We start from the raw sequence: 25,532 nt of genomic DNA, 5'->3' as shown, positions 1-25,532 counted from the left end.
TTAGATGGACAATTTCTGGGGAAATATAAATTACCAAAATTTAAACTTAAATTTACAAAGGTTACAAAAGAAAAGTATGGGGTGTTAAGAGAGGATATGCCTCCAGGAAAGAAACTTTGGGGGAAATGCTCTCTTTTCTGTTCCATTGATCTGTTTGTCTGTTATTTCAGCAATACCACACTGTCTTGGTTACTGCAGCTTTATAGTAAATTTTGGAGTTGGGTGGTGTCAGTCCTTTGACATCATTCTTTTCCTTCAATATTGGTCATTCTTTTGCTTTTCTTTATAAATTCTAGGATCAGTTTGTTGGTATCCACAAAATAATGTTCTGGGATTTTGACTGGCGTTGTGTTGAATCTATAGATAAAGTTGGGAAGAACTGACATCTTGACAGTATTGAGTATTTCTATCCATGAACATAGTCCTTGATTCCTTTATCAGAGTTTTGTAGTTTTCCATATACAGATCTTGTACATATTTTCTTAGACTTACACCTGAGTATTTCATTTTTGGAGGTTCTAATGTAAACAGTAATGTGTTTGTAATTCTAAATTCCATTTGTTCATTGCTGGTGTATAGGAAAGTGGTTGACTTTTGCACATTAACCTTGTATTCCATATCACTTATTAGTTCTAGGAATTATTTTGTTGATTCTTTCAGATTTTCTTTATAGACAGTCATGTCATCTGTGAACCAAGACAGTTTTAGTTCTTCCTTCCCAGTCTCTATACCTTTTATGTCTTTTTCTTGTCTTATTACATTAGCTAGGACTTCCAGTACAATGTTGAAAAAACAGTGATGAGAGGGGCAGTTGTTGCCTTCTTCCTGATCTTATCAGGAAAGCTTTGAGTTTCTCATCAAGTATGGTGCTCACTGTAGACTTTTTGTAGATGTTCTTTATCAAGTTGAGGAAGTTTTTATTTCTAGTTTGCTGAGAAGTTTTATCTTGAGTGGGTGCTGGATTTTGTCAAATGCTTTCTCTGTGTCTATTGATATGATCGTGTGATTTTTCTTCTTTAGCCTGTTGATATGATGAATTACATTAACTGATTTTTGAATGTTAAACCAGCCTTGTATACATTGGATAAATCCCACTTGGTCATGGTATATAATTCTTTTTATATATTATTGGATTTGATTTGCTATATTTTGTTGAAAATTTTTATGTCTATAATTGTGAGAGATATTGGTGTGTAGTTTTCTTTTCTCAAAATGTCTTTGTCTGGTTTTGGTATTAAGTTAATGCTGGCCTTGTAAAATGAGTTAGTAAGTATTCTCTCTTTTGCTATCTCCTGGGAGAGAGTGTAGAAAATTGGTATCATTTTTTCCTTAAATGTCTGGTAGAATTCACAATGAAACTTATCTGGGCTTGGTGCTTTCTGTTGGAAGGTTATTAATTATTGATTTAATTTTTTAATAGATATTAGCCTGTTCAGATAGTCTATGTCTTCTTGTACGAGTTTTACCAGGTGTGTGTCTTTCGAGGAGTTGGTCCATTTGATTTGGTTTTCCAAATTTGTAGGCATAGAGTTGTTCATAATTTTTTATTATTATGGTTTTAATGTCCTTAGGCTCTGTAATTATGTCCTCTCTTTCATTTCTGATATTAATAATTTGTGTCTTCTCTCTTTTTTTCTTAGTTATCCTGGCTAGTGGCTTACTAATTTTATTGATATTTTCAAAAAAAACAGCTTTTGTTGATTTTTCTTTATTGATTTTCTTTTTTAAATTTCATTGACTTTTGTTCTAATACTTATTTCTTTTATTCTGCTTACTTTGGATCTAATTTGCTCTTTTTTTTCCCTAGTTTTCTAAAGTCAAAGCTTACATTATTGACTTTGGAGCTCTCTTTTCTAATATATGCACTCAGTGCTATAAATTCCCCCTAAGCACTAATTTCACTGAATCCTACAAATTTTAATATGCTGTATTTTCATTTTCATTTAGTTCAAAATATTTAAATTTCCTTTAAGATTTCTTCTTTGACCCATGTGTTACTTAGAAGCATATAAGTACTTGGAGATTTTCTGCTGTCTTTTTGTTATTGGTTTCTAGTTTAATTCTATTGTGCTTTGAGAACAGATGTATGATTTTGATACTTTTAAATTTGTTAATATGTGTTTTATGGCCCAGAATGTGGTCTTTCTTGGAGAACATTCCACGTGAGCTTGAGAAAAATGCATAACTTGCTGTTGTTGAATGAAGTACTTTGTAATGTTCATTATATCCAATTGATTGATGGTGCTGTTGAGTTCTACTAAGTTCTTATTGATTTTCTGCATATTGAATCTGTCCATTTCTGATATAGGGGTGTTGAAGTCTGAATATAACAGTGGATTCATCTATTTCACCTTAAACTTCTATCAGTTTTTTTCCTTACATATTTTGATGCTCTTGTTAGGCACATACATATTAAGGATTATTATGTCTTCTTGGAGTACTGACCCCTTTATCATTATGTAATGCACCTCTTTAGTCCTCATAACTTTTCTTGGTCTGAGGTTGAGTCTACCTGAAATTAATATAGCTACTCTTTTCTATTGATTAGTGCAATCATGGTATATCTTTCACCATCCCTTTACTTTTAATCTATATGTGTCTTTATATTTAACATGGGATTTTTGTAGACATATATAGTTGGTTCTTTTTTTTTTTTTATCCACTCTAACAATCTCTGTCTTTTAGTTAATGCATTTAGATCACTGATGTTCAAAGGGATTTTTGATATAGTTGGATTAATTTCTAACATATTTTTTTCTGCTTTCTTTTTGTTGCTTTTGTTCTTTGTTCCTATTTTGTCTTCTGCACTTTTTCTGACTTTTGTGGTTTTAATTGTGTATTTTATATGATTCTATTTTCTCTCATTTTTTGACATATTGCTATGGTCTGAATATTCAGGCCTCTCAGAATTAACATGTTGAAATCCTAACTCCCAGGGTAATGGCATTCGGGAGTTATAAAGAGACCCAAAAGAGACTTTTAGCTCCTTTCACCATGTGAGGCTACAGAGAGTAAGTGCTGTCTATAGACAAGAAAGCAGACTCTCATAAGACACTGAATCTGTTGGTGCCTTGATCATGGACTTTCTACCTTCCAGAATTGTGAGAAATTGTAAGAAATAAATTTCTGTTGTTTATAAGTTACCCAGTTTATGGTATTTTGTTTTCATAGCCTGAACGGACTAAGACACATATCAGTTATACTTCTTTTTTTACTTTTTTCAGTGGTTGCCCTAGAGTTTGCAATACACATTTAAAACTAATCCAGGTCTGCTTTCAACATGCTTCTCATTTGCTTTCAGTTCCACTTCACAGGTAGTGTAAGTTGCTTATGATAACAAAATATTCTTAATTCCTCTCTTCTATCCCTTGAATCATTGCTGTCATTCCTTACTTGTACATGAGCATATTTAAGCATATATATGTGTGTATGTGTATATACACACACCTACATATACAGGTATATGTATTTATATACATATATACATAAGCATACATAATCTAAAACATTTTACTGCTATTATTATTAATTTTTTAAAGTGGTATTTTTACCCTCTAAAGGTGCAGGGGGAGTAAATTCTTTTTTTTTTTTTTTTTTTTTGGAACAAAGTGTTATATGTTATCTCTATTAAGAATAAGAAAATAAAAGTTTTAATTTTTACCTTAGCTTATTTATTCTCCTATAGTTTTCTTTTCTTTATGTAGATTCTGTTTTCTGACCTATATAATTTTCCTTCTCTCTGAAGAACTTTTAATATTTATTGGAAGGCAGATACACTGACAATGAATTTTTTCAATTTTTGTTTGTCTGAAAAAGTATTTCTTCCTCACTTTTGAAGGATAATTTTATAAGGTACAGAATTCTAGGTTAGAGAGTTTTTTTCCTCTCTCAACACTTTAAATTCTTCTGTCCATTTTCTTATTGCTTGCATTGAAGAGAAGTCAGATGTAATTCTTATCTTTGCCTCTCTTTAGGTAAGGTGTTTTATTCTTCTCGCTTCTTATAAGAGTTTTTCTTTATCTTTGATTTTTCTGAAGTTTGAATGTGATATGCCTAGACATTCTTTTTGTTTGGTTGGTTTTTGTTTTTGGCATTTATCCTTCTTGGTGTTCTCTGTGCTTCCTGGATCTATTATTTGGTGTCTGACACTAGTTTGGGGAAAATTCTGTCTTTATTGCTTCCAATATTGCTCCTGTTCCTTTCTCTTTTTATGCTCCTTCTGATATTTTCATTACATGTATGTTATACTTTTTGTAGTTGCCCCACAGTTCTTAGATATTCTGCATTATCTTTTTCAGTCTTTTTTCTCTTTGCTATTCAGCTTCTTAAGGTTCTATTTTCATATCCTCAAACTAAGAGATTCTTTCCTCAGACAATGACCAGTCTATTAATGACCTTGTCAAAGGCATTCTTTTATATCTCTTACAGTGTTTTTGATCTCTAGAATTTCTTTTTGAATCTTACAGTTTCTGTCTCTCTTCTTGCATTATCCATCTCTTCTTACATGTTTTTTCCCCTTAAAGCCCTTAGCAATTAATCATAGTTTTTTTTTAAATTCCTGGTCTGATAATTGCAACATTTCTGCCATATCTGACTCGGTTCTGATGCTTGTTCAATCACTTCAAACTGTATTTTCTTCACCTCTTAGTATGCCTTGTAATTTTTTGTTGAAAAGGGACTGCAGTAAATAGGCCTTTAGTAATGTAATGGTAGGGTGTGGGGGAAGGGAAGTATTCTGCAGTCCTTTTAGTAGGCCTGTGCCCCTGAACTTCAGCAGTGCTTCTTAGTCCCTCTCCCCCCACATCCCCTATGTAGGACAGGATGGCTGGAGGGGCCTGGAATTGGGTATTTCCCTTCCCCAGTGAGATTAGGCTCTGATAAAACCCCTCCAAGTTAGGCTCTGGCTAAATAGTTTCTCCGGAGGGCAGACCTTTTTTAAGAAGAACACAATGCTCTGCATTTTTCAAAATGGTTCCTTTTCCAAATGTCCCCCTGCCTGAAGGAATTTTTCTGATATTCACTGTGAGGATCTAGTTGAGCTCCTGGACATAAAATTTTAAAAAGTGAAAAAGTGTTGGGGTTTCACTATGTCTGGGCTTCCCTGGAGTTTTAACTTTCAGAGGTGTTTACACTGGGCCTCCAGCCATTCCTCAATTACAGTTCAGATTTGCCTGCCCTGGTGCTGGTTCCTGGGGAGATTTCTACTTCAAGTTGTGATTCTCTGTATGCACCTATCTGTCTCTCCGATTTGGGGGGAGCAGTTTGCCTGTGACCTTACTTCTCTGCCAGATTTAAGAAGAGTTGTTGATTTTTCAGTGTGTTCAACTTCTTTCTTGTTGTTAGAAGAGAGTGACTACTTCTAAGTTCCTTACATGCCAACCAGAAACCAGAAGTCAGGGTAACTGACTCATTTTTTCACTGGGTTACTTAGCATGTTATTGCATCATAATTTTTCATGATGGCTGAGATTTTATGCTCCAATTTCAGAAAGAAAATCATTCTCTTTTGCAAAGCATAATATGTAATTATACCATTTAATCCATCTGAACATGAACAAGAAAGTGAACAAGTGGTTCATTTGGGTGATTTAAAATTTTAGACTCAGAGATCAGGAATTTTAGGTGGGTTGACTTTTTAAAATTATTATTACAGAAAACACTCTGATTTTATAAACTTTTTTTCTTATGCTGATTTTAAAATTTTAGATCATGCTCATTTCCAGGAAAATAGTTTATTGATACCCACGTTTGATATCAAACCTAGTCTTTCCTTATTTATCGTTTTCAATATGACTTTGAGATGAAAACTCTACACTTCTGGAGTATCAGGAAAACTACTGGAATACATTAGTTGGTGATTATAATAAAAATAATGTGATCTCTTTGGGAGCAGCTCCTCTGAGAGAGGGTAGAAGTTTATTCTCTCTGCACCCTTGGGAGTCTTTTCTCTGACCACACACAGGCTACTGACATAAAAGGGAGGGTGTCTAGACTAGGGTTTTGCACTGTTTTAAAAAAACCTATTTTGGATTATTGGCAAAGTCAGCTCAAAACAGCCTGCAAAGATGAATCTTGAATCAATACCCCAAACTCCTCATGAGGAGAGGAAAGCAAAGAATCAGCAGAGGGTATAAGGACCCTTTCCTATAGTCCATATAGGTCAGCTGCCCAAGGCAGAGGCAGTGTGGCAGGTGCAGAATGGAACTGGAGGGCTGTGGCAGATGGTGTTTTCCAAAGACGGCTACAAACAACCAGCAGACTTTATCTAACATGCTCTTCTTACAGTACGGCTTTGGCACTCCTCCCCATCCAGTGATGAAATCTATGCCACTCCTCTTGAAACTTAGGCCTCTGTGATCACTATGACCAATAAAGGAGAGTCCAAGTGATGCTATGTGATTTCTGAAGCTAGCTCTTACAAATGCATGCACTTCTACTTTTTTCCATTGGCACAAATGCTCCTGGAATCCAGCTCCATAGTGTGAAGAAGCCCAGACAGACTGTGAAAAGGTTCATCTCCAGTGGAACCAAGGAAGGTCTCCACCCCACGGGCTGAAGTCCCAACCAATAGCCAATACCAACTCGCTGGTCAAGTAAATGAGCTTGCCAGTTTCTATCAAGCTGCCCCAGCTAATGAGGCGTGCGATAGAGATGAGTCCCCACAGATCCCTGCTCAACATACACATTCCCAAGCAGAACACATCATTTTTTAAGCCACAATGTTTTGGAATAATTTGTTATATAGCAATAGTAATTGCACCTAGAAATAAACATAAGACATTTGGCACAGTGTGGTCAAATTTCCATGAAACAGTGGCTTTTTATTCCTTTTTATCAATGAATTCCTTTTCTCTTATGTACCATTCATATCATTCTATAAAGGACAAATCTACTCTTAGTATACTTTATACCTGCAGTATAAGGGAAAAGACAAAAAAATGACGAGATTTGATCCACAAGTTAAATTGTTACTCGGGGTAAACTCCTTTGACGTGAAATACTTTGATTCAATATAAGAACTGTCACATCAATCAAGAGTAACCCTAGAGTGTTCAGGCCAATTAATAGTAAGTTACTGTATGTGTCTATAGAAATTTATCTTGTTGAATTATTTCAATGACTATTGATTTTAAAATTACAGTGAGCATACCAAGGCAATATATTCTCAAGGAAATGAGGCTGTGCTTGACACAAAGTACCTGTTACTCAAATACTAGTTTTCTTGCCTACCTCCCGAGATAAAAATATATGTAGGAGTGCTGTTCTCAGCTTATGAACCCAGCAATATATAGCCTAAAAACAATTTTTCATGCATTTATTAATTATAGAGTATTACAGTTAGGGGAGGTCTAACCAATCATCATAAGCCTTTTATTTCCAGGAGGGGTGAAGATGAGAAATGTAAAACTCCAGAAAGTTTAATGATTTTTTGACCCTAACTGCTCACTAGAATCACCTAGAGGGTCTCCTCTTTCTAATCCATTCTAATTTAACTGTGTTGAGATGTGCCCTAGGCATTTCTGGCATATTTTTAAAGATTCCCCATGTGAATTTATTTATTTTATTTTTGTTGGTTTTTAAAAAATTTTTATTGAATCAAAATTGATTATACATATTTTGGGGTTCAACATTGAGTTATGTTGATCAAATCAAAATTACTAGCGTATATATTGTTACAAATCATACTTATTCTTTATGCCCCTTGTCCAATCTCACCCCATCCCCCTCACCCTCCCCTTTCCCCACTCTAATTACCCTAGATTTCTTCTTTCCTTTTGAAAGAATAATGGTTACTCTGTTGATTTGTTGCCTAGATGATCTGTCCAATGCTGAGATGTGCCATCAGGTCCCCCAATATTATCGTAGAGCAGATGCTTCTTCCGTCACTCTGGAATGGGCTTTGTGGAAAGAGACATCTTCTTTTCTTTATCTCTGCTGGTGACTCTCCTTGCGTCAGTGCACTCCAGTGGCTGGCGGATCATGTGCATGGTGCTTGTGGTGTCTAGCAGCTTTCACATTAGCCATGGTAATTGTGGTGACTGTGGTGGGCCACCCACATGGAGGTGATGTTTTTAGCATGCTCCTTGGCACTGGTGGTGTGCCTGGTTGTGGGCGGCAGGTGCAGTCCCTGGCTCCAAGCCTCAGGTCCCCAGGCAGACCCAAGGTGCTGGAGGTATGTCTAAGCCAGAACTATTTTTTTTTTCCTTTGCTTACTTCTAAAGAGGAGGAACTGCCTGTTGGGACCAGTACTTGAGCTCTGTGGTTGAGCTAAATTGCTTCTTTGCTGCTCATTCCCTAGGGAAGGCTTTTTGTGCAGTACAGGTTATAATAGTTGACTTTATAGGTACTTCCAGCTCTCCAGAGACGCGGTGCACCTGGGTTGTGTAGTAACTCTGATCTGGGCCTGAGTCTTTTCATCAAACTACACCCCATGCAATTCTATATTCCTGACCAGTCTCCTCTGAGTGGTCCTACACTGATTGGGGTGCAGATCAGCTGTCCTTAATGTGCCCCAGTGTTCCCCAGGTGAGCCTATCTCTCCCACTGCACATGCTCTAAACACTTCCCACGGATGGGCCATGCACCAGTCCCTTGTGATGACTCACTGGCCTCTGAGTGGCTCCATTTTTTCAGTTGTTGTGGCTCCTTGCTCCTATGTGGGTCTGTGGGAACCCTATTAGCAGTCTTGCTGTCCTGGGGACCACCAAGGCCCTCTTCTCCCCTGCTGCCTCCAAGCAACTCCATCCGAAGGGCACAGCTGCAGCTTTTGCCGGCTCCTGCTCTGTGTGCTCAGCAGTTCCAGCCTTAAAGCAGACACAGCACAAAATGGTCAGAGCAGTTTTATCTTTCTCTCATCATGGCTTCTCCCACCTTCATGCACTCTGTAGGTCTCTCCTCCTCTTACCCTGATCTCTAGTGGCCCCAGCTTGGCTGTTGTTGCTTTTTTATATAGTTGTAAATTGGTTGGTTTCTGGGAGAGAGTGACGCTGGGGACCCTCTATTCTGCCATTTTGACCCGAACTCCCCCAGGTGAACTTATAATATAGCCAGCATTGAAAACTAATGGGTTTGGTAAAGTGGATAGCATAGTATTTTTCAAAACACAGACCATGAACTCAACAGGCAGTATTAAATAACAGCATAGAATGAGATATTCTATTTTCAATTTTATCTCAATCATTTAGGTTAAATCAAGGAGAATGGTTAAGTATTATAATAGGTGTGTCATTAATGGTTGTATAATACTTGCTAATCTCCCTTTTTAATTAACAGGGCAAAAGTCTTAGGCTCAGAGACTTTGACAGTGCTCAGCTAGTATCCATTTATATTATTTTCTACTCACTGTAGCTATTTTGGCAGTTGACTATTATTTTGGTGAACAGATTTCCATTTAGGATAAAAGTATACATTTTCCATGTCAATTTCCATATTAATTTAGGTTTAAGAAAGTTAATAAGTTTAAGAAAAAATAAAGTAAATAATAGAGCATTTGGTACTATGAAATTCCAAAACCTTTGGGAAGGTATGATTCTAATGATTGAAGTATAGAAAACACTGGGTTAAGATCCCCAGGAGAACAAAAACAGGGCATCATGAGATCACCAATTTCCAGTGAGATTTTCATCAACACATTGCACTTCCCAGAAAAAAAAAAAAAAAAAAAATCCCAAGTTGCTAATATGAACTTGATGTTGAAATAGAAAAGCTGACGCCTTTAAGACAACTCAGGCATTTTGCACAACATGAGATATGCATTCAGTGTCTTCAACAAAGTTTTTGTGATTTTTAATGTGTCACTCTTTCAAAACACTTGTGATTGGGTAAACTAGGACTCTACATCCTGTAGTCCAGTTTATTGGCACCAAAGAAAGTTGAGGAAATTTTTATATTAACAGATTGCATATTACCTGCCTTAAATGTTACCTGTTCAGACAACCAAGTGACAATTGAAATTTTAATCAGAAAAATTAAAATTGTTTATAATGTCAGGGCTTGTTTTCATGTTTCAGTGACTGCTATTTTCTGTTCCTTGGGTGAGCAGAGTACATTTGTAACAAAGGTGTCTTTGATGCAGCCATTTGGGGTTGATGGGGAAAAGGTTTAATTTACTTGGTCAGAAATGCAGAGGTGAGTCATGTCACCACCAATTCCTTAGGAGACCTTCATGGAGGAAGACAACAACCAGGTTCCAGAACGAACCTACAGGTTCAACTGTATTCAAGGCACCTGGATATTATTTACATGCGGTGTCAGGGTTTGGAAGGCAACCCAGTGAAGAGATGAATGATTAATATTGGAAACTGCAATAACATCTGTGTAAAGTGATAACAAGAAGAAGGACCACCTATTCAACCTTGCCTTCCAAATAGCTGTCAAGATGCATTTTTTTTTTTCTTAAACTGGAAAATTATCCTTTTGGCGGTCCAGCAGCAGCATTTACATCAAGAGTGCTTACTAGGGAATTAGTTTTGCTGATAATTTGGTAAATTGAAAGTTCATGCTACATTTGCAATCTTCACGAGGTTTCCCTAATTCCAAAGTTTTTTTAAACCTTGATTTTTAGCATATGATAGATATCACAGTTAACGCTCAGCCTACCTGGAATTAGTAACAATCTGCTTATTTATTTTCACTTGGCATAGGTAATCACATCAGGTAGTGTTTTTCTTTTAGTGCAGAATAGTTTTTAAATTACATCAAAAATTCTATTGGCCTATCACCTAGGAAAATACAGGGAAAAAGTTAATAAGATCCTCTTCTATTTCATTTGATTCTCACTGGATTTCTCTTATTTATTTCAAAGATGATTTGGCTTATAAATCCATTTATTTTTTATGCCTGTAACATGTTCTGGAAATACGATTTTTTTCCTAGGAGAAACCTATGTGAACAAATAATTGAATAATGAAGTAATTCTAGCAAAGCTTAGAGATTGTAAAAATACAAAAAATCAAAAATTTTACTGTCATTAAGATGTGAATAGGAACTTGAAGTCAGCTATAGTGAGCTTTGAGTTTTCTGGGGACAGATTAACAATTTGTGGATTAACTATACTCCTGACATCCCCATCCCCCATCCTTATTAGTTACCCGCCACTTCTTGAGTTATTCAAATAAACTGTGTTCTCACCTGCCTTAGGTCTTGGCGTGTGCCTATATGCCGTGTGGTTTTTTTTTTTTTTATCCTCTTTTCCTAGATAACTTTTACTTATTTTGCAAATCTTATCTCAACTATCTGTTTACTGAAACTCCAGAAAATCATAGATTCCTCTGTGTACTTTGAGCTTACATTACACTACAATTTTACATTGATTTGTGTAGTTACTTGATTAATGCCTGTCTTTCAACCGTAAGCTTCATAAACATAAAGACTGTTTTTCCCTCTCAACACTGTATCTGGTACAACTAAAGTACAGTAGTTGCCTAATAAATAATTTTGGAATGAATGATCTTATTTTTTAAAAATAGTCCCTTTGAGGAGGAACTCACATTCATGTGACTTCGGGGAACGTCTCCTACTTCTGTACTCCTGTGTAAGCCATTGGAATAGGCCTCGCCCAGTGCCAAAAGCTTCTTTTCAGAATCAGTCTGTGAACAGCAGCATAGAAAAGGGGCTTGCTTTCTGCAAGACTGAGAATTACACTGCTGGGCTTCAAGAGGGAGGTGTTTAGGGAATCAGGGATGGGAGTAAAAGAAAATGAAACTTTTACCTCTGCACCTTCCTCATTCTGGTCCATTCTGTTTGAAGAAAGAGGGGAAAAAGAAAAGTTGAGGAAAATAATGCAAACAAAGACAACAAACTAATTTTGCAGATAGTAAAGTATAAGTTATTTTTTATTCAAAGTATTATTAGTGTTCCTAAGAATTTATTCAAGAATTATTAGCGTTCCACGTTATTTTATTTGAATTATTTTTATACGCTAAAGAATGACAAACATATTTCTAAATGTGTCTAAATATCAGATGCAATTTTATTGATAAATATGTTGCGAAATAATCTATGTAGTATTATTTTATCACATTATGACTAATTTTACTTGGGTTTGCTGGATTTTCCTCTCTCATCCCCTTAATCACAGTTAATCAATAATTATATTATCTGACAGTGACAAATTGATGGAGAAGAGAATTGGTTGACAAAAATGAAACTTCCTTTTGGAATTTCTTTTTTTTAAATCTTTTTTACATGTCTGGGAATACTCAATTTCATCTCGATAAGTAATTATAGGATATACTAATAGCACTTTTAGTAAATCATTATTGTATTTAATTCCTGTGAAAGAAATTGGAGTTAGAATTATAGTCATATTTGACTGCTTCTGCCCATGGTCCTGTTAAAAGATGAGCATTTTAGAAGAATAGTTGCATATAATCATAACTGCATTTGATAGTCTTATATTCTACCAAGAAATGCACATAAGTGTGTATAGCCCAATGTATTGTCCCAAAATGAGCACTCTCAAGTAACCAGCACTGAAATCAAGACACACAACATTACCCACATCCCAGATGCCCCCATGGTACCTCATTCTGGTACTAACCATCCCTCCAGAGGTAACCTCAATCTAGTCATGATAGATTAGTATCATGTATTCTTTTATATCTCTTATGTTGTTGAGTCTCCACTATGTTTGTCTATGTAGTTAGAGTTCATTTATTTTCATAATCTAATAATATTTCATTAAATAATTATTACACTACTTACTTCTCTGTTTTACTGTGATGGACATTGGGATGTTTTTATTTTTTAGCTATTTTGGATAGTAATGCTGTAAACATTCTCTACTAAATGTTTTTTCGTAGACATGCACACATTTCTATAGGGTATATACTTAGGAATGGAATTGATGGGTCAGAAATTAAGCATATGTCCTGCCTTGGTAGATACTTCCAAACAGCTTTCCAAAGTAGTTGTACTAATTTACACTTCCATCCATAATAATAAGAGTTCCAGTTCCACATCCTCAGCAGGACTTGAAAACTGTCTTTTTCATTTGGTAATTGCCTACACATGGTGTACCCCATGTGATTTTATTTGACCTTTGTTAAACTTTCTAAATTCCTAAACATAGTTCGTTTCACATGTGTATACCTTGTTACCATGACTTGAGTTTACAGCCGGGAGAGCAGGCACTATGTGTTAGGCACTTCTCTATCTTTTTTTTTTTTTTTTAAATTAATTAATTTATTTATTTATTTATTTATTTATTTGTTTATTTGTTTATTTATTATTTATTTATTTATTTATTTTTTAAATTTTATTTTGTCGATATACATTGTAGCTGATTAATGCTCCCCATCACCAAAACCTCCCTCCCTTCTCCCTCCCCCCCTCCCCCCCAACAATGTCCTTTCTGTTTGTTTGTTGTATCAACTTCAAATAATTGTGGTTGTTATATCTTTGATAGAATCTAACAAAACAAGCGCTGAATGCATTTTTGTTAAGATGATTCTTGCTTCTATCTAGTGCTACATTGAAAGACAATAGATGGAGTGGGAGAGAGAAAGCACTAGATGAGGAACAATACAAAAATTTTATTGAGAGAGAAAAAAATTAAGGAGAGGATCTCTCTTAATTTTTGTTAATTTTGTTTTCCATTTATGTATTCATCCATTCATCTCCATGTTGGTGCTGAAAAAAAATCAATGATTCTCATTGTTTGCATGTCTTAGTTAATTGTTTCCTTTTTCTACTCTGCAGTGTAAAAGGATAATTAAAAATTATGTTTCCCCTGATGGTAAGCCTAAGTCCATTTCTTAAGGAATGTGTTTTTTTTTTTTTTCCTAGCTAAAGTATTTCTTTCTCTGCAACCATCAGTACCAAAAGTAAACAGAAGTCACAAGCTTTATACCAAACTCTCCCGTAATCTTTCAAGAAACAAAACATTTTAGGCACATCTGTGCCTAAAAGTTATAGCCAGATGTGTAAAAGCATAAAATCCTGTTACAGTGCTTTTCCCCAACTGCTTTCAAAATAAGCAAATAAAGGAATAAAGGTAGGGAAAAAAACAACCTCACCCCAATGCCTTGATGGCATTTAATAGTAACAGTTCTTCACTGAAAATAAGAGATTTCTATAGAAATGATAATCACCCTCCTGTGAGTATATGGAGCTCATAAAACCTTAAGAGTTTCTAAAGGTCAGCAAGCATTGATGGTTTTGTCCTGGGGATAAATTTCTAAGTAACCCTGTGGAGAAAGAGAGGGAGGGAGGGAAGGAAAAAAGTTCAACTTGGTGAAAGTAAAATGTGCAAACTTAACAGTTTTCTGGATTATCATTTAATTACAGCCATCAATCACCAATCACCTCGTATCCTCTTCTCCCAGTACACAAGAAATTCTGTCTAGAGCCATGCATTCCAACCAACAGAGAATATACAGCCCATTAAGTATCGTAAGGATGGGAAGCAATATTTAAGAAATTACCATGTAGAAGATTTTAGAAAATTAACTCAAAACAGGATAGTAGCATTCATCTTTTGACAAATACTAGGAAAACCCAAGAGTAAAACTATCCTTTTAATTAATAAGATAAACATTGCATCTTCCTCTGTACCAGTTCAGACATGAACTGGTGATCATTTTCAAAGGGCTTTGCTTTCCAAATCATTTTCTTTCAATTCATATTTTTACTAATGTGTGACACTGGCCTGCAGTTAGTCATTTTATGAACATGATTTTACATTCTTTTTAAATGAAGACCATTTAAAGTTGAGCTTTTAGAAATACATTTGCTCTGTTAATTGGTGCTGGAGAATGCCAGCAAATGTCTTTATGGACAGCTGCTATTTTTAAGGCTTAAAATGTTTTAATTTCTTCTTATTGAGGGGTTCATACTGACTGTCCCTAAATTCTGTAGCCAAGGAATTAAATGGCTTTAAGCTTTTCAAGCTCCAATGTGTTCAGAAAAGTGCTTTGGCCATGGTAATCCCCGTGTCATGCTGCATTTATCTCTCACAAGTTACCTAAATGCTTCCCTCTTCTTCTCAGGCAGATAATTGCAAAGGGGTTGGAACCAGAGAAAAGAGTTGAGCTGGTGCTTAACAGAGGATATAAAAAGTGTCACCCTGGTGGAAGTAAACAGACTCTGAGACTGTAATCTCTGCCTTTATTTATTTTTGAAACCATAAATGCCCAGGGGAAAGCTTGCCATTTGTCTGTAGTCATGTATGGTTTTTAACTTGTTTTTATTTCCATATATTCTATTGTTGTAATCTTTTTGTCTTGTACCACCTTGGTTTTCTCTGTAAATATGGATTTCATCCCAGTATTGATGTTGGCCATAACCTTCAAGATTCTTTGTGTTTTTAAAATAACAGTAGGTTCATTACCTATTTTTCCAACAGAGTTCATCTGGTGACTTAATGATCAGAAACATTCAGCTGAAACACAGTGGAAAATATGTTTGTATGGTGCAAACAGGGGTGGACAGTGTTTCATCTGCTGCCGACCTCATAGTAAGAGGTAAACATTAATATCATTGTGCGTTTTTTAACTTCACATCTTAACTGAGCATTCCTTACTGGAGGAAGAACCATGATGAGATAATACATGAGCATATGAGTTATAATATTGGTTTGATTCCCCCTCCCCCCAGACCAGAGAACATGACAATAAGGATGAGTACTAATTCAAAGAAATAAAAATCTCAACTCTGCCCTTCAAATAGCTCTCACAGTAATTGGCATTCCACAGCTGCTGCCAAGCTGATGTGTTTTTGAGCATGTCATTAGTTCAACTATTGTACTTAATATGGGAGAGAATATTGTGTGTCTGCTTCCAAAAAAATCAAGATGATTTGGAATGCCTGGGAAAATTTGACAACCTGAGCTACTGTCCAAGGTACTGATTTGCAACCAGGCTAAAAAATGACCAGATTGCATCATAGAACAAAACGCCTCTAGGTAACAAACTGGTAACTACAGAAGTGCAGCAGTGGATTAAAGGGAAAGGTGTCACACCAAAAGTAAAGGACACTGATTTCAGAAAGGTACAGGAATCATGCTGCACAGAGGCCTCAAAATTCAGGCGTCATCTGCTGTCGTGGAGTATTACAGTGTTAGAATCACTGCCTCACATCCAGATTTAAGATCTAACAACAGAAATGTGAAAAAAAAAAAGTGGTAGTTTTATTGCCAGGTAAATGGTCCTTTCCCTAAGTGCCTTTGAAATTGAGATCAGTTGGAGCTATTGTAGTGGTCCTGTGACACACTCTGACACACTCTTCACTTTGGTAAAAAGGGATGACATTTATGGAACTGCTACCCACTGTTTGCATTCATCCCTTTTTTAGGTTCCCCTGGACCACCAGAAAATGTGAAGGTAGATGAAATTACAGATACAACAGCCCAACTCTCTTGGAAAGAAGGTATAGACAACCACAGCCCAGTTACATCCTATTCTATCCAGGCTAGGACACCTTTCTCCGTGGGTTGGCAAACTGTCACAACAGGTAAAGGGGGAGAGGAAGATGCCATCAGCACATATAAATGGATTTCAAGTCAATGGTAAGCATGCAGACTCTTACCTCTCTGAAATACTCCTTTGCAGTGCCTGAGGTCATCAATGGGAAGACACACACAGCTACTGTAGTCGAGTTAAACCCATGGGTGGAATATGAATTTCGGGTTGTAGCCAGTAACAAAATCGGAGGTGGAGAACCCAGTTTACCCTCAGAAAAAGTAAGAACTGAAGAGGCAGGTTAGTGCTTTTGTTTTCTGAGTAATGGGTTAATAGATTTCCCTGGGTGTGTGTTTCCATTTCCCTTGGCCCCGGTCTCCAGGCAAGCCAAGGAATCAGCCTCGATAATCATGGTCACAATTATGCGAACTTGCTAATGGCAGAACTGGCCATATGGCATTTGTCAAAAGAAAGACATGTAAGCAATTCTGATGTAGTGTGACATTTCCAAGAGTTCAGTCCATCGTAAACGATCATTAGTGCATGTTGAGTGAATATGTTTGTGTCACTTAAGGTTATAATTACTATCTGACATAGTTACCCTGTTAACAGGGGAAGTGCTATTCTCATTTATAATGAGCATTGACAAATTGGTAGGATAATGACATTTGGGAGTTCTGCTGCTAGGAAATCTCATTCTGCCACCAAGCTCAGTGAATGAGCTTAAGCAACTGATGAATAGGTATGTTTTGGCCCCTCAAGTATTAAATTAAGAAAGAATCATTGCGAAGAATTTCCATGTGAGACAACTAGTAATATAAACCATAAAAGTACATTTATAATTCTAAAAACAAATCCTAACATTAAAACTCTAAATTAGAATGCGTACATGGCATCACATTATAGAGACAGCTGAGGAGACCTAATGACTTTCAGAATCTGTAATACTAATTAATATTAATTAAGATGATGTTTGAAGTAGAGCTAGCATATCACTTCAGGAACTAAGCTGAGATAGGAGTCTTGGAATATGCTTTCATATTTTAAGGATGCTGATTTACTTAGGACAATGCACATGTTGTTTATATCAGGTAATATGAGAAATGAGAAATAGGGGAATAGTACCTGCCTTGGTGTTCTTCTCATTTGTTCACACAACACATATTTAGGGGGTATCTACTGTGTGCTCAGCACATTCTAGATATTGCAGGCACAGCTGTGAACACGACAAAGATCTGCTTTCATGGAACTCAAATTCTAGTTTTGTCATGAGATTTACTATGCATAAAGTTCCCACTGTAAGTGAGAAATCTGATGCCTGTGTGAGGTTTATAAAGAATACCTTATAATAGGATTTGAGGGTTCCAGGCTGGGTCATTCTTATGTCAAGTCGGTGTTGCTATGAGAATTATGTCTCTACTTGGAACAGTCACGAGTTAAATGTTCATGCTGGATTGATTTTTCATCAGTCCTGGTGAATTACTTTTCCATGTTTTATTAACCTTCGTACTTCTTGCAAAGTATCTTCCAACTGGGTCATTTTTTTTCTTACTGTTTGAGAGATTTTTAGTCTTTTACAATTTTATTCAAATATTAGTTGTTGATCTCATCAAAGATTTTTATATAAACATAAACACACACATATATGTATATATGTATGTATAATGTCAATGATGAAATTATTTCAAATATTAAAATTAAGCAATATTGAGTCTTCTTTCATATAAACAATAATAAGTGCACATGCAGATTCATCTCTGTTTCTTTGACCCACACAGTTCCAGAAGTGCCTCCTTCTGAAGTCAATGGAGGAGGTGGAAGCCGGTCTGAACTAGTGATAACTTGGGATGTAAGTGTTTGGGCAGCACCGTCCCTGTCAGGGAGTCACCGTTCTCATGATCATCAGGGCCTCCTGGGTGGTAGCGGTGCTGGTGCTGCTGGTGCTGGTGGTGCTGCTGGAGCTGTTGGTGGCACTGGTGGTGATGGCGATAGTGGTGGTAGTGGTGGTCGTTGTGCTGGAGGGGGGGTTGGTGCTGCTGGGGGGGTGCTGCCCGTGGTGGTGGTGGTAATAGTGTGGCTGATGCTGCTTCTAGTGGTGATGCTGGTGGTGCTGGTGTTGGTGCTGGTAGTTCTGGTGGTGGTGGTGATGCTGGAGCTGGTGGTGGGGCTAGTGGTAGTGGTAACACTAGTAGCTAATTTTTTTTAACACTTTCTCTGTCCAACACTGTTCCTAGCATTTTGCATATACTTTTTTCACTTCATCTTTGCAACATTTTGTAGATACGAGTACTAAGGCTCCAAGCTAATAAATAATTCATCCAGCCTCACCTGGCTGGTAAACATTGGGATGAGAGTCATGTCCTGGCTGGTGATTCTTGAGCTGCCCTCATGGCTCTCTGAGCAGCCCTGCACACCCCACTGGCAGTGCCATTTATTCCTGCAGGTGCTTGAGTCTTGGTTCCTTTCATGGCCATTCTCTCAGCCCTTGCTTTATTAATTAGGAAGAAATTTAATGACAAGTTTAAAGTCAGAAGGTACTAGAATTATCTGTTTTATTTAAATTTGTTGATGAGAAAAATAAAAAGTTAAGGGATTGTGATGGAGAGTCAATGGGAATTTTTCACATGACCCAATAAGCTTTTTTTTTAGTTTTACTCCTTTATACTTAATTAACATATCAATGTTTTTTCCCATAAAGTCAACATTAGGGATTAGATAATTTTTGTTTTAATTTTTATTTGCCTTAAAGGATCAGATATGTTCAAATGAAAGTGTATCTTATTATTAAAAACCTAAACTTGCACCATAAGATGCTCTGATATCTGAATAATCATAGAAAATGTCAGTTAATTATCTGAATGGCTATGGAAGAATGGCATATGTGTATGTAAAAGCAGCTGACATGACTCTCCCATTGGTATTTTTCTCCTTTTTTATCCATGTTTAATACAATGTAGATTATTATTTGATGACTTTTACAAAAGACAAAAACTTATAGCTCCGTTCATTTTTGCCTTGCCCTCATGTGTAAGCGGGACTCATTGTGTCTTTCCTTTGTAGCCAGTTCCTGAAGAACTACAGAATGGTGAAGGATTTGGGTATGTTGTTGCTTTCCGCCCTCTTGGGGTTACCAACTGGATCCAGACAGTGGTGACATCCCCTGATAGCCCAAGATATGTCTTTAGGAATGAAAGCATCGTGCCATTTTCACCATATGAAGTTAAAGTGGGTGTTTATAATAACAAAGGTGAAGGACCATTTAGCCCAGTGACAACAGTGTTCTCTGCAGAAGAAGGTATGGAAAACATGATTGTGTATCAGTTCTAAGCTAACAAATGAGATGATCTCCAAAAACTGATTTGCAAGTTTTTTGCAACTTCAGATATATTTTCTCAAAAGAATGATCAAAGTCATAGTTAGATTCCTAGTGCATGTCATAAAGATCAGCCATAACTAACTTGAAGTACAAGACTCAATGAATAGTTAGAAGATGAAACATTCAGTTAAAAATCTGTTTATGAGGAACACATCCTGTGTTCCAGCTTGGGAAACAGGGAAAGGCATAGCCTTCCACAGCTCTTTCTTCTTCTTTGGGTAAGAATGAGATACTCCCTTGGAGCTACCCTTGTCCTGAGTTTTATAGTGGTTCCTATGCTCTGAGAAAAGGACATTAGCAGGATGGAGAGTTAGGACCAGACGTATGATATTCAAGAGGTGTGGAATGTGCAGGTTTAAACAATATGAGTTCCCACCAGTGGAGATACATACACATTTCAAATATCAGAAACAGATTCAGCCTGGCTAAAAAAAAAAAGTAAAGGCTTTATTGGAAATATACCAGGACATCTCACTGAATCAAAGGAAGTGCTAAACAGCAAACCTCATGAAGAACCTTAATCAGAGAAGCTCTGGGGCCTCAGAAAATGGGCTGCTTCCTCTAGAGCACCAGGGCTGGATCGATTGGCCCCAAGTCCTCCTCATCTCTCCAAACCAAGTTTCAAATTCTCAGGAGACAAAATCTAATAGGCCCTTTCTCAGACCAGTAATCTGTCTCAGCATCAATGAGCCATGGCCAGGGAGCAGGATCATTTAACACAGAAATGGATATTGGGGGAGGGGAGATTTCTGCTCAGAACTGTGCCCTGAGAGGGGAGAATTGCTGTGAACTCCACAAAACCCCAAGAATGTTCATTACGTAGGGGACCTTCTTACTTGTAATAAGCTATGTGCATGTCTGTCCACTCCTTCAAAAGAGGATGCCATCATCATCTTTATGTTTTTCCCGTCTGTGAACCTGGCCTATAGAAGGCCCTCCCTCAGTGCTTATTGAGTAGATGAACTTTACCTTGACCTCGATCTTTATTTGGCAAGACAAAAAACCTAAGTAGCATTGTGGGCATAGGAGTTCCCAAGCAGCAGGTGTGGGATGAAAGGGAGGGAAATAAAGACAAGGTGGACAGAACAAAGGGAAAGAAGGGAAGAAAGGCACAAGGGAGGAAAGTGCAGGGAGCTGCGGCATTTAGCCAGGAAAGTCTGTGGCTGTGAGGCCGTCTATTCCTAAAACAAGGAAATGGACCATTGTCTATATTTTCAAGACATGGTGTACATTTACAAATATTTTTACAGAGTATTTTATAAACTTTTCAAATATGTGAAAATGCTTTTTAAAAATAAGAACTTCAATAGATTTAAAATTAACTGCTGAAATTATAATTGTATTTCAATTTCTGTTTCCAAACAGAGCCTACAGTAGCCCCATCTCAAGTCTCTGCAAATAGCCTATCTTCCTCAGAAATTGAAGTTTCATGGAACACCATTCCTTGGAAATTGAGCAATGGACATTTACTAGGCTATGAGGTGATTTCTTTTATGCATGCATGTATGTTACCACGCTACTTTGTCTCCTTTCGTTTACAATTTTTCTTAACAACATCCTAGGTGAAGTCTATCTTTAGCTGAAATTTTCTTATCAGCGCCTTATTTCATCTGATTATCAATGGATACTGAATTAAACTCAACCAGTTGAATGAAAATAAATTTAGTTGGAGTAGAAAAGCAAAAAAAAAAAAAAAAAAAAAAAAGAATGAATCATGTGGGCCAAATCTTTTAGATGGGTTGGCTAAAAAGTAAGGGTGAGATTGAACTGCAATTTTAACTTCACAGGATATTTATATAAATGGGAATTCATTTCCTCCAGCTCTTCGTCTTACTTTCTTTGTGGCCTCGTTCCATTGGGGATGGTCTTCTAGGCTCTAGACAAGTCAGCTGTCTGTAGCATAATTCTTGCCTTCAAAAACCTCTCTGTTTGGATTGAAAATACAACAGAGTGGGAGAAAATATTTGCAAAATATACATCTGACAAAGGATTGATATCCAGAATATACAAGGAACTCAAACAACTTTACAGTGAAAAAACAAGTAACCCAATTAAAAAATAGGCAAAGGAGTTGAACAGGCATTTCTCCAGAGAAGATATACAAATGGCCAACAGACACATGAAAATAATGTTCAGCTTCACTCAGCATCCGGGAAATGCAAATCAAAACCACTTTGAGATACCATCTCACTCCAGTTCGGATGGCTAATATCCAAAAGACTGAGAATGACAAATGCTGGCGAGGTTGCAGAGAAAAAGAACCCTCATCCACTGTTGGTGGGACTGCAAAATGGCATAGCCTTCCTGGAAAATGGTATGGAGGTTCCTCAAACATTTACAGATAGATCTACCACATGACCCAACTATTCCACTGCTGGGAATATACCCAGAGGAATGGAAATCATCATGCCAAAGGGATACCTGTATTCCAATGTTTATTGCAGCAATATTTACAATAGCCAAGAGTTGGAACCAGCCCACACGTCCATCATCAGATGAGTGGATAAGGAAACTGGTACATCTACACAATGGAATACTACTCTGCTATAGAAAAGAATGAAATACTGCCATTCACAGCAACATGGATGGACTTAGAAAAAATTATATTAAGTGAAGTAGGTCAGGCACAGAAAGAGAAATACCACATGTTCTCACTTATTGGTGGGAGTTAAAAATAAATAAATATACAAACAAACGAGGGGTGGCAGAAAAGAAGACCCAACAATCACAATTCCTTGAACTCGTTAAGACAAGTGAACAGATATGATGTTGATGAGGGGGGAGGGGGAAGAAGAAGCGGGAAAGAGGAATTGGTAAAGATACATGAAAATCAACTACATTGTATATTGATAAATTAAAATAAAAATAAATAAATAAATAAATAATTTTTTTTTTCTGAGGAAAAGAAAAAACACTCTCTGTTTGGTGAAATAAGAAGAAACATCTAAAAAGAGGATAAGACCAAATGCACTCATAATGAATGTCACCCAAACAGGAAATGTTTGAGTGGGTAAGAAGGATGAGACATCTTGAAAGCTTACGTAAGGGTAATAAGACTTTAAAGGAAAAGTAAGTAAATGTGGAAAGAGTGGGAAACTTCCAGATCAAGCTGGGATATTGGAGGAGTAGAGGGGTGGAGGCCCACCTGCAGAAGAAGGTTCCTGTAGGAGGGGTGAGTACAGAAAGCCACGGGAGGGCCAGGTCACAGAAATCTTGGAATGCTAGGAAGAGCCTTTTAGAGGGAGCCCCATATTTAGTAGTGAGCAATTAGAGAGAACCAGGAGCAGTTGAGCTGAGAATGCACAAGATAAAATAGTCTTAAGAAGATTTCTGCAACTGATATTATAGGAGTTATAGTTGTGATTTTTTCCCTACCCACAGCTGTCTTCTTAGGAAATGACCCTTATATTGTAACTCCTGATTCAGTGGCAGGATTACACAGTGTATTAGTCTGTTTCTGTTGCTTATAATAAAATACTGGAAACTAGGTGACTTGTTTTTTAAAAAAAATGAAATTTAATGCTTACAGTTTCTAGGCTGGGAAGTCCAAAGTCCATCTGGTGGTGGCGACAGTGACCCAGGGGTCTCACATTGCAAGATGGTGGAAGCAGAGAGAGCAGAGAGAAAGAGACAGACTTTTCATGCTCCCCTTTTAAAGTTCTCCAAACCACACCTATAGCCACCATTTTTAATCCATTCACCTATATTCTAATCACTTTTTCAAGGCCCCACCTTTCAATTACCATGATAAGATCTCCCACCCTCAACAGTTACAGTGGGGATTAAGCCTCAATGAGTTTGCAGGGACATCTAATCTACAGCACACAGCACGTTACCCCTCAAGGCCATGTTCCCTTCATTTGCCCACACAACCTCAAATGATTGCACCAGTGTGGCCACTTGATAAATGAAGTAAGCAATATAGAGATTGTAGTTAGTGAGTGTAATGTGGTGATATGTCAAATTTGGGCTCAGTTCAAACTTCTCAAACCAAGGTCATGTGTAAGCAAGACAAAGGCGGTCTGCAGAGGAGATGCAGCAGATGCACTCTCATGCAGGTGAAGAACAGAGGAGATGAATGTCCATGGAACCTCAGAGAGAGCCAAACAGACTAGCGCCTTGACTATTGTACAGTTCTCAAGTGGCCTGGCTGCATTCTTTTTCATAATATTACTTTGCCCTTCTTTTCAGTAAATTCCCTTTCTATTCAAACTGCCTTGAGAGCATTCCTGTTCCTTGTAACCAAACAAGCTTTGACTTGAATAAATATTAGCAATGAAGTAGAAAAAGGATAGGGGCTAGAGTAGCGATGCTCAAAGATGGACCATGGACCCCTACACCAGAATTACCTGAATTTACTGTTAAAAGTGAGCTCCCAGAATTTTCTCTGGACTCCCTCAATTCAAACATCAAGAACTAGGTCTTGTTAATGTGCATTATTTTTAGTATGTATCCATTAGAAACCACTTCCTGCACACTTAAGTATCAGAAACACTGGTCTCAACACAGAGGGACCTGATCGGAGACAGATCTGTCCAGACTTAAGGAAAGGAAAGTGGGAATGAAGAAGTAGAACACCACATAAACACAGCAGAGCAACTTAGTCAGCATCTTAAAGGAAGCCAACAACAGTTGGATGGAGGATTCATTCTCTTCCGTGACGGTGGGTGTAAGCAGTGAGAGATGGTGGGAGCCAGCAGTAGGTCCCCAGTGGTTAGAGAACTGGCCGTGGCACTGATGGTGAAGGTAGGTGCAATAGAAGGAACACAGTTATAAAGGAGTGTAGCTCTGAGGCCAGTCCCATGGCACATCCCAATTCTGGCCCTTACTGGCTGTGCTTGAAAAGATACATGAACTCTGTAAGCCTCACTTTCCTCACCTGCAGAATGGGGACAGTAACAGGACTAACCTCTTTAGGATTTTGAGAGGACTGAATGAGGTTAGACATGTAATGTACTTCTCATAATTTGTGGCTCATGATAATAAGCAATCAGTAGGTGTGAGCCATGCCTCAGAAGAATTTTTATATTAACTTCTCTGTTTCTCTCTGGTAAATATTCTTAAGCAAATATTCAACTCTGAGCTCCGTTGCCTCGAGGGAGTTCATGGAAGGCTGTCAAGAAAAGTTGTCTGCAAGATATTTTCTTCCTAGTTTTGTTTCCAAAGTTCAGGTCATTAGGAGATTGTTTGATGTATCCTGGAGGGTGAGAAGAGATCAAATGTGACTGAGGATAAAACAGAAGAGAAATTTTGGAGGAAATAGAGACCTGGGGCTTACAAAATCTTCTGGGGCCCACATGTTTCTATTGGTAGTTCCCAGGTTGGTGGCAGGACCATAGAAAGGAAACCTGTGTTTCCCACACTCAGTGGTGATTTCCCATTCACCAGGCATGGCCCCAGACTGCTAGAACTAAAAGGATCAAATCAAATATAATAGTAAGTTTTCTTGGCAAGGCTTTGGGAAGGGAGCCCCAGGAGTGACTGGTTGAATTTCCCATTAGCAGAGCAGGGTATGGGATTCCATGTTAAATCAAGTTTATCTAAAGAAAATAAATGAGCCCATTTGGCACTCCTCAGACGAGGGACTGAAAGGCCCACCCACCATGAATAACTTTGCTCTTTACAAACCATATGACAGGATTGTGATTCCTGACCTGGCTGTAACTGGTGAAATAGTTGAGAGAAATAAATGAGAATATGTATAAATGGGCTTTCTTGGATTCTAAGCATGACAGGAGTGTCAGCAGTCACTGTGAT

At 37.3% G+C, this 25,532-nt stretch overlaps 1 protein-coding gene across 1 annotated transcript in view; it reads left to right on the top strand.

Annotated features, from left to right (window-relative positions):
- The window catches only part of CNTN3 (contactin 3), a 201,341-nt gene that overhangs the window by 153,940 nt on the left and 21,869 nt on the right, over nt 1-25,532 (top strand). The window contains exons 11-16 of the mRNA XM_063114016.1: nt 15,346-15,463; nt 16,293-16,451; nt 16,550-16,699; nt 18,178-18,248; nt 19,460-19,694; nt 21,141-21,256. Coding sequence (XP_062970086.1) covers nt 15,346-15,463; nt 16,293-16,451; nt 16,550-16,699; nt 18,178-18,248; nt 19,460-19,694; nt 21,141-21,256 — 849 coding nt within the window. The remainder of the gene's footprint in view (nt 1-15,345; nt 15,464-16,292; nt 16,452-16,549; nt 16,700-18,177; nt 18,249-19,459; nt 19,695-21,140; nt 21,257-25,532) is intronic.

The sequence above is a fragment of the Cynocephalus volans genome, chromosome 11, assembly GCF_027409185.1.
Source record: "Cynocephalus volans isolate mCynVol1 chromosome 11, mCynVol1.pri, whole genome shotgun sequence".
In the NCBI taxonomy this organism is placed as follows: domain Eukaryota; kingdom Metazoa; phylum Chordata; class Mammalia; order Dermoptera; family Cynocephalidae; genus Cynocephalus; species Cynocephalus volans.
Note: the sequence above shows the minus strand (reverse complement) of the source record. Positions and strands in the feature narration are given on the sequence as shown.